General features: G+C 39.1%; 1 protein-coding gene across 1 annotated transcript; it reads left to right on the forward strand.

Annotated features, from left to right (window-relative positions):
• The first annotated feature begins 766 nt into the window (after positions 1–766).
• Slh (sec1 family domain containing Slh) lies at positions 767–8,735 on the forward strand. The gene is made up of 6 exons (XM_065234399.1): positions 767–908; positions 964–1,123; positions 1,191–1,492; positions 1,551–2,499; positions 8,076–8,217; positions 8,279–8,735. The coding sequence occupies exons 1-6, from the start codon at positions 881–883 to the stop codon at positions 8,597–8,599; spliced, it is 1,902 nt and encodes a 633-aa protein (XP_065090471.1). The 5' UTR covers positions 767–880; the 3' UTR covers positions 8,600–8,735.
• The last annotated feature ends 1,180 nt before the right edge of the window (positions 8,736–9,915 follow it).

A 9,915-nucleotide genomic window follows, 5' to 3' on the forward strand; every position in this document is an offset into this window, starting at 1 on the left:
TGCCCCCCCCCCTTAATTGTCTACGTAGTTTATGAACAGCCCCTTACCTCACTCATTACGCATTAATAAGCATTTGTTACGCATTAATGAATTATCCACAATTATCGTTACTTATTTGTGGCTCACAATTACTCAAAATGTTTTTTTATTTAATAAATGATTTAAGGCACTTTTCTTAAAAATGGGCGAAATTCTACTCATTAATGCATTGTTTTGCGCTGAGATGAGGTTTTGGTGTTTGTTGAAATATTTCACAGTAAACCTGCAGTTTCCCGACCAACCATTTCGTTAATTTTCTTTACACGGTAACCGCAAAATACCCAATAATGACTAAAAAGTAAGCATTTTCGAGGGAAACTGGGACTACCCATTAAATGAGTAAAATTTTACCCATATGTGAGTAATTACAACTACAAAAACAAGTTGTAAGGATTCATGTTTGAATAACAAATACTCATAAATGGGTAATATTTTTACTCATTTAATGGGTAGTCCCAGTCTCCCTCGAAAATGCTTACGTTGTTGTCTTTATTGGGTATTTTGGGGTTACCGTGTGAAGAAAATTAAAGAAAATTAACGAAATGGTTGGTCGGGAAACTGCAGGTTTACTGTGAAATATTTCAACAAACACCAAAACCTCATCTGTTATCCCCTCGGGCGCTTAATTAGTGTATATCGTGCTGAATAAATACTACGATGTACTAGATTACTTTGACAGTGAATCATCAACGTCACTAGAATATTTTTGTCCACGAACGTATTTTATTTAGCAGTAGTGATAGCAGAAATTTTTCTCTGAATATCTTTTAAAATATCGGAGTGAGACCAGAAGAAATACATTTTTTTAGTTAGCATTTCAATAGTTAAATCATCCAACACAATGTTGACCCTCAAGGACAGGCAAATAAGTAAGTTTTCTAGCGTAGTAAGTGTTCTTTTGCTAATGAAATTCCTCTCTTCTAGATGCAATCAAGCAGATGCTGAACATGAACCAGCCCCAAACCAAAGCACTGGCCGCGGAACCCGTTTGGAAGCTTTTGATCTACGATCGTGTGGGACAGGATATTATTTCGCCGTTAATTGCCATCAGAGAGCTACGTGAATTAGGTGTTACGCTACATATGTAAGCGCTGCTTGGAACTAAAAATAATCTTGCTTGAGCATTATTGAGTTCCTTATTTTCATTGTAGACAACTCCATTCGGATCGAGATTCGATTCCGGATGTTCCGGCGATATACTTTTGTGCACCGACAGAGGAAAACCTTGGACGTATTGCCCAGGACTTCCAGAACGGATTGTACGACGTTTACCATTTGAATTTTATTTCACCCATCTCCCGGCAACGATTGGAAGACCTGGCTGCTGCAGCACTGCAGGCCGGATGTGTGGCAAATATCCACAAAGTCTACGATCAGTACGTAAATTTTATTACACTGGAGGATGAAATGTTTGTTCTGAAGCACCAGAATAGTGATTCCCTGTCGTATTACGGTATGATTTTTGAATCGGTTTCATTAATAGAGAACTTCAAGCTTGGTTCAATTTTCAGCCATCAACCGAGCAAATACGCAGGATTTTGAAATGGAAGGTATCATGGACAGCATAGTAGATAGTTTATTTTCGGTTTTTGTGACACTGGGTAGCGTTCCAATTATTCGATGTCCGAAGAACACGGCTGCTGAAATGGTAGCTCGAAAGTTGGAGAAAAAATTACGAGAAAATCTATGGGATGCACGCAACAATCTATTCCACATGGATGCCACCCAGACGGGAACGTTCAGTTTTCAACGGCCGTTGCTAATCCTGATGGATCGAAATGTTGACATGGCCACTCCGCTGCATCATACGTGGACATACCAAGCGTTGGCGCACGATGTCCTGGAACTTTCCCTGAATCGGGTGATTGTGGAGGATGATAACGAAAAAGCAGCTTCGACGGGGGCAAAGTCCAAAATGAAGGCTTGCGATTTGGACTCGAGGGACAAGTTCTGGAGTTCGCATAAGGGAAGTCCATTCCCAACTGTAGCTGAAGCTATCCAGGAAGAGCTGGAACAGTATCGTTCATCGGAGGATGAAATCAAGAAGCTGAAATCAACGATGGGAATTGACGGAGAGTCGGATGTAGCTTTTTCGATGGTGAATGACAACACGGCCAAGCTGACGAGTGCAGTCAATTCCCTGCCTCAGTTGATGGAGAAGAAACGGCTGATCGATATGCACACGAAGATAGCAACGGCGGTTCTGAATTTTATCAAGGCCCGAAGGTTGGATTCGTACTTCGAATTCGAAGAGAAGATTATGTCCAAACAAGCGCTGGATCGACCGCTCGTTGATTTGATGAGGGATCCGGAATTCGGTACACCGGATGACAAGATGCGGCTGTTCATCATCTACTACATCTGTACGAATATGCCCGAATCGGAGTATCAGAAGCTGGAACAGGTGCTGAAGGAATGCGGCTGCGATTTGGCTCCGATGCCGTATCTGCAGCGGTGGAAGTGAGTATTCTTGGTTTAATTCTTTATTTCGTCACTCGTATATTAATTTTAGAGGGGAACAGAGTTCAAAAGGTAATTCTAGATAGAGCTGGAATTAAGGCGTAACAGCTTTTGTAAACAATGACTTCTACCGATGATTTCTAGAAATTCAAGGTACGTCCACGCAGACCAACCTAACCATCTGATAGGGAAAGTCATCAAGAGAAGTAATTGTTTACAAAATCTGTTAGGCCCTAAGTTCAGCTCTATCTAGAATTATTGTTTTATTCTGAATTTTGTGTGAGTGAATATTTATTTAAATTTATCATCACTTAAAATTGGGGATTTAAAAAAAATGGGGGTGATTAATTTTCACGGCGAATGAGAACGACCCAAATTTGAGTTTAGTTCACTCATAATCGCCAAAAGTGCAGGAACTCAGCGATGAGTAAATTTGTCTCATGGTTTCCTGTGGAGAACCTAGAAAATCTGCCGGAAAATGAGGAAATTGACGAAAATTTTATTCAGTCTCGGAGTAGTACCAATAGACTTAGTGAATCCAATCTTTACTTTTCTCAAATTCGGGAATTTTTCCCTGGAAAATTCTGGAAAAAACCTGGGAAAACATGAGACAAATTTTACTCATCGCTGAGTTCCTGCACTTTTGGCGATTATGAGTGAACTAAACTCAAATTTTGGGTCGTTCTCATTTGCCGTGTTCCCATTAATTTTAATTGAAGTTTTCCGCTCGATCGACTCAAAGTTGAGGTGAATTCAAGCAAATTTGCAAAAACTGGATGTGCTCATCAATTGAGTAACCTTTTCCGACCTTTTTTGAATTTTGTATTTCGTTCATATTCTGAGACCCTTTGGCCCATTTTGAACGATAAAAAAAAAACACCAATTGCAACTTGAGGCACAGAACAATAGCATTGTACAACGAAACCCCGAGTAAGTTATACGGCTGCTCGACTGAGACTACCTCACTTTTACTCAGTTGCATGGGGATTTCGTGAAAGAGTCTCGTCTTATCAGCGGCTGAAAGTACGTCACGCGAAATTTGGGGAAAATACGACGCTACTTACTGCTTTCCTTGTGTTCGCGGATAGAGTTTATCACAAATCACGTTCGAGTCAAAAACACGTCTATACAATTTATGAGCTGGTTCGTGTTTAATCTATTTCACAAATTATGTTTTTAGATAAAAAATTTCTATGGTTTGGATAGATGGGATCGCTGCACATTTGAACTGGCCGTTATGGATTCTCGATCAAGAGTTAAGTTTAAGTTTCATGTCGGTTTGTTGGTTTTGGTATGAAAGAGAAACTTTTTAAAACGTAGGTGACTCAGCGCTGAGCAGTGCTGATAAAAATCCTTTCTTCTACACTCAATTTAGCTGAATATGAAGAAAACCTTAACAGATAGACCAACTACCTGCATGAATTTGAATTTTGATATAAACAAATTCCCTTGATCTAGGCAACCCCTGAGTATCAAAAATAACATTTTTTGTTTTTCTTCATTCGTGGCTGGATTCTCATTATCGCCTCTGTTGTTGTAAATATTGATATTCGTCTTCATCTTGGGCGGGATGATATTGAGGATCAAATGCAAAATGATTATTTTCATTTTAAACAAATATAGCGCTGAAGAACGTGGTTTTTAGACATAAGTCGACGGCAAATTATTGCCTCAAGCTGAACTGATGATAATATCGATGATTAAGGCAGTGTGGTCGACAATATTCAAAATAATCATTTTGCCCAAAATTTCGTTGATTAGGGTTACGGTATGTAATGTGGGTCTAGTCCTTTCATTCGGCCTATCACGCAAATAAATAATTAATTAAGGAATATTACACAAAAAATAAGGAAAATATTGATCACTGATGGTTGATAAATGTGTACCACACACAAATCAATTTATATCACAACATTTCAATACATTTTCAGCTCTCGTAAGTAATAAAACTGGTTGAGAATATCACAATGTTCGGAGTTTTTAGCCGCCATGACTTATAAGGTTAAGATGGGAAGGTTGACTGACGATCATCAAATGGCCTGATTATGGCATTTATTGATTGGAATTACCTGATAATACACACTAGACGTAAAACTTACAGTTGCTGTTTGAATATTTTATGTTTATTTTAATTGTTTAACAACGTTTTCACAAGTAAAACATGGACCCAACTTTAGGGACACATTTCTTTTCTATGTTCCTAACTATGGCCCATGAAATTCATTTGACAGCATATAGCAATAAGAGTAACGTCAACAATGTTGTTTTGCATTTGGATGATAAGGAACGAACAGGAAGGGAGATTTTTTCTGCCAAACCTGTATAATGAACATCACAATGTTCTGATTTAGATATTCTGCGGTCAAAAGACGATAAGCGAAATTTTTAATTTTTAATTTTTAAATTGAGTGATTTAATGTAGTTTTCGTAAAATTTTCTCTAAGAAATGTTTTGAGGAATGAAGAGCATTAAGTTAACAGTGATAGTGATAAAAAAAATACATCAGAAAACGTTACCAAGAGCGTTTTTTTGAGGATCAAACAAGATAGGACGAAGTTGCATCCATAAATAGACCCAATTTGGGGACAATAGACCCATATTACATACATTTCCCTCGTGAGTTATTGTCTTAAAAAAAGTAAGTTTTTCAACTTTTCGTGGTTTCTGATAGCAAACGACATGATAAGCATATCTAAGCATACCATTTAGCAGTAGAATATCTCAGCTAATAAATCATCACACTAAAGCTTCATGTTAGCATTTCCAACCAAGTAGAATATCGTTTGCAGGTAAATTCATTGATGAGTTATGATTAAAAACGTAATCGATGGCTGCATATTAGACCGAGGTTAGGGACGTATACCCTATTTTGCTTTTGAGGATCACTTCTGATTTTGACAATTTTGGGTTTGATAATCGAGCACTGGTGAATATCAACAAACGCGTATTCGTTGATGTATAATAAACTCATTTGTTCATTTCGCTCGTTTCGTAACTACGAAGATGTTCAAAACAAACGCAATTCATCGACACTGGGTTGAAGCGCTACTCCTTGCGTGTGTGATAAAAACAGACACTGGCGCTGAGTAACCTACGTTTTTAGAAATTTTTCTTCCACCTGAGTAGAAGTTACTTTCTCTCTGAGTAAGATTGAACGGCCATGTGCGGTGTAGGGTTTATGGACAGCCCCTAACCTACGTTTTTAGAAATTTTTCTTCCACCTGAGTAGAAGTTACTCTCTCTCTCTCTGAGTAAGATTGAAGTGTGCGGCATGATTTTACGCCTTCAAGTATGCAAAAACCTAACGTGGACATTTTCATAAAAGAATGTCACCGGTTGTGTCTATCGTTAAGCTGGGTTTAGACAAAGCAAGTGATCAACTCAGTTGTATTAAATTGGCTTGAAAATGAGCTAGTTAAACTTTTTTCAATTCAAGTGAGTTGATCACGTCAGTTGAATGGCATGGTTTACACTTTCAATTCGCGTTCAAGTCAGTTGAATTCAACTTAGATGATCAATTTATTTGCATTGTCTACACCCAGCTTTAAGCAAGAAACGGATGCATATACATTTTGAAACGGGCAGATTTCTTCACCACTGCTTGTCTTAAATCAGGTTTCGAGCTAGGGAGGGGCGAAAAAAAAATTTACTATGGAAAATTTGGCCGAATGCCATTTCACCGAACGCCATTTCCCCGAAAGCCTTTGTGTTGCTGAGTTTAGGGGGGGGGGCGGTTGCCCCTCTCTAGCTACGTCTATGAGTTAGGGGCTGCACATATACTGCCCTTTTCAGCATAGTTGTCCCATTCGTTAAAACAGCAAGCTGCGAAAATGCTGTTGAAGTTATTTTTTCTTCATGGGCTCTTATGGATGGGACAACATAGTTTTGGTATTTTCGCGACATTTTCTGAACAAAGTAAGAAGCTTTGCGTGTACATTGTAAAATGATGGTACTTGACAACTGATTTCAATGTATAACTCATTTTCATCAAAAATTCTAATGGGACTGTTATGCCGCACAGGGCAGTATACCACGTGGAAAGTTTAAGGTTTTGTTCATAAACTACGTAGAACCTTTGGGTTGACAAATGTACACGGTCCATAACCATTTTTAAAAATTTGATGGATACTTATCCACGCAGGGGATGGGAAGGGGTGTCAAGAACCAATTGAATGTGGACATCTCAGTGCGTGAGTATTTTCTTCTCGATTTTCATCGAAAATCCAGTGAGTAAATTTTTTCCCGATTTTTTAAATTTAGAACACTGGTGCAACAGAGGAGAAGTACAACTTGATCTGAAGCAGACTTGCTTACACTCGCTTGTTATAAAATAAATGATTTTTGGAATTTTGGAATCATTAGATGTTATAATGATAGTTTGTACTTGTTGGATACAAGATGACGTTGAAAGGCAAGTGTTTGATACATAAACCAAGTCAAATTTGCTTTCAGAAAGTCACAACCAACGATTTTACGACTCGTGAGCGCTCACACTGAGTGAACGCTCACGAATCATAAAATCGCTGATTGTGGCACTCTGAAAGTGACATTGACAAGGTTCATGTGTTAAACACATACTTTATATCATAATAACATCTAATGATTTTATAATTCAGAAAAACATTTTTTTTATAGCAAGCGATTGGAAGCAACCCTGCATGTGTTTTATTCTTTTCCTTTAATACTGACATTAACTTTTTCTTAATTTATTGTCTCTTCCTTTATAACACGATCCTAACTAACCATTTATTTAAAAAGGGCCGGCGAGCCATTCAGATTTTTTTTTTTCTTTGGTTTGTTTTTTCCGTCGATCTTGTTTTCCGTGCTGAGCACCAATGCTACCGACGTGCCAGGAAGGCAGCTCCCACACCTGGACCCTACCTATCGACCCATCAACTCATGAACCAGGGACCAACGGCTTTACTTCCCATCCGAAGGAAGGCGTGATCAGAGATGTTATGCCTCAGAACATCCCGGCGGCGCCGACTGGGATTGAACCCAGGCCTGTTGGCCATTCAGATGATGCGGTTCATTAAATTGAACACATGGTTCTGAACCGCTCACTGTAATGAATCGGTTTACCCATCACTAATATATAATATTTCATGAAAATTAATAGAAAAATTAAGGAAAGATCTCACCCGATATGTTGCAAAAACGAGTCAGATCACACCATATGTGGATAAATTCAGGTTCTTATTTTTAGCATTTGATTTAGCCGGTTTAATTCCACGGGATTATCCGATCAAAATCAACTGTTAGCTATACAGTCCTGTTCAACTCCTACGGTAACGAGCTAACTAAGATAACTGAAGCTCTAAAGGTCTTATGAATATTAAAAATCCACCTGAAGCTCTTCCGACAAATTCCATACTCTGATAGTCTGGAGGTCTTCGGAATCAACCTTTGGTAACCTGTGCTTCCAATGGTTAAACATATTGAAATAAAACTATTTAGTTTTAGTAGCCGATAGATTAACAAATCAACTAATAAAATTTATAAATGTTAAAAGGTTGACATTGCCTCAAATTCATTATTACCATTATCATTATCATTTTGTCATCTTTATCCCCTAGGAGCATAATGAAGAGCACAGTGACAAACCCGAACCAATACGAGGGAAGTGGAACGAAGACAGTTTCGATGTTCTCCAAGTTGGTCACTCAAGGGTCGTCCTTTGTGATGGAAGGCGTTAAAAATTTGGTAGTCAAAAGACATGTAAGTCATTGAAAACCGTGTTTGAGCGAACTGCCATAGTAAATTTTAAACCCGCTTCCAGAACCTTCCCGTCACGAAAATCACCGAACAGCTGATGGAGTGCCGAGCCGGTGGAGAGGTGGACGACTATCTGTATTTAGATCCCAAGCTACTCAAGGGAGGTGACATTGTCCCGAAAAATCGCGCTCCATTCCAAGAAGCCATTGTATTCATGGTCGGCGGTGGCAACTACATCGAGTATCAGAATTTGGTAGATTTTATCAAAACGAAACAAACAGCCAACAGCAATCGCAGGATAATCTACGGTGCATCTACGTTGACCAATGCGAAGCAATTTTTGAAGCAGTTATCCCTTCTGGGACAGGAAATAGGCGGGACATAACCGAACCATACGGGTGGTTGAGGAGGAGTGGGGAAATTACTCTATTGCGACAGTTACATTTGTTAGCCTGTTTTTGTAGCTAAGAATAATTAGAATATGCAATAAATATCACGCTATCCTGCTATATAATATTGAAGGTAACATGAGCACATTTTGAATGGAAAGAAGAATCCCTGACCACCAAAGCGCGCCGTGCGGTCTCCCAGAGACGGAGAAGTGCAAATTAATCTTCTGCACGCGATTTCACCAATCGTTTTACTTCTGCACACTGCAGCATTCGGACCCCACGTGCGTACCAAACGAAAGAAGGAAAGAAACTATAACAGCATAATTATGATCAAATTGATTTGTTCTACCAAATTTGGATATAGGTACCAATGCCGGTGCTGCTCGTGGTGGTGGCTGCAAAGCTTGACGTAATTGAGCATAACCACCATATCCATCGCCGCTCCGGGTCGGTGCAGCAGAAGAACATGAAACAAAAACGCAAACTGCTCAACACCACTCCATAAAATGCAGGTACAGGGCAGACCGTGGTACAAATTATTCCTTTTTTGAAATCATCATGGAACAAAGCTGCAAATTGGAGCTGAAATGCAGAAACACGCTGACATGGAACGAATGGAGGAAAAAAGCAGAGCTGACGATTGAAGAGTGCGAGTGCGTTACAGAATAAGCACACGTTCTGTCACAATCAAACCAATTGATGAAACGTGATACGGCCGAAAACGGTAGCGCAAAGTGTGAGAAAAAGGCGATAAATAAGGAAATTCAACTCGGCCGGGGCGGTTGATCGACGGGTAATACGTGAAATTAACAGCGGATAACTCAATTAGTGGGCTCCTTTTGTGGAAGTGTGAACGGTTGCAGGAAATCACGCCCGGTAGGACATGGTTGGTGCTTCATGGTTGTAGCAAAGATTGGTATTGGCTCGGACGGTGAGTATTTTCTGGGCAATCTATAAGTTTTATAGCGACGTTCAGCCCATGGACCGATCAAATAATATTGGTTATTAGTAATTTGCTTTCATTGGTACTAATTTGTTCATTGGTTGGTTTCAATTGTTGAATATTGACGCTATGGTTAAAACATCGTGGAAAACATGGAATTGCATAGACTGTGCACCAAGCTAATGAAATTAAGTGTTCTACTATAATACGTAAACCGCCATAATTCTGCTTCTTCGCATTTTCAGTTTATTGCTTTTCGCATATTAGCTTATTACGTGCTCTCAAACTTAGTGTTCTAGATGTACTTCCACAGTTATCATTTGAGAGCTTTCGATGCCTGTACCATTTTTGCATTTTAGTATAATT

The sequence above is a fragment of the Ochlerotatus camptorhynchus genome, unplaced genomic scaffold (genome assembly GCF_037179485.1).
Source record: "Ochlerotatus camptorhynchus isolate MF236.1 unplaced genomic scaffold, CSIRO-AGI_Acam_v1.1 ptg000038l, whole genome shotgun sequence".
NCBI lineage: Eukaryota > Metazoa > Arthropoda > Insecta > Diptera > Culicidae > Ochlerotatus > Ochlerotatus camptorhynchus.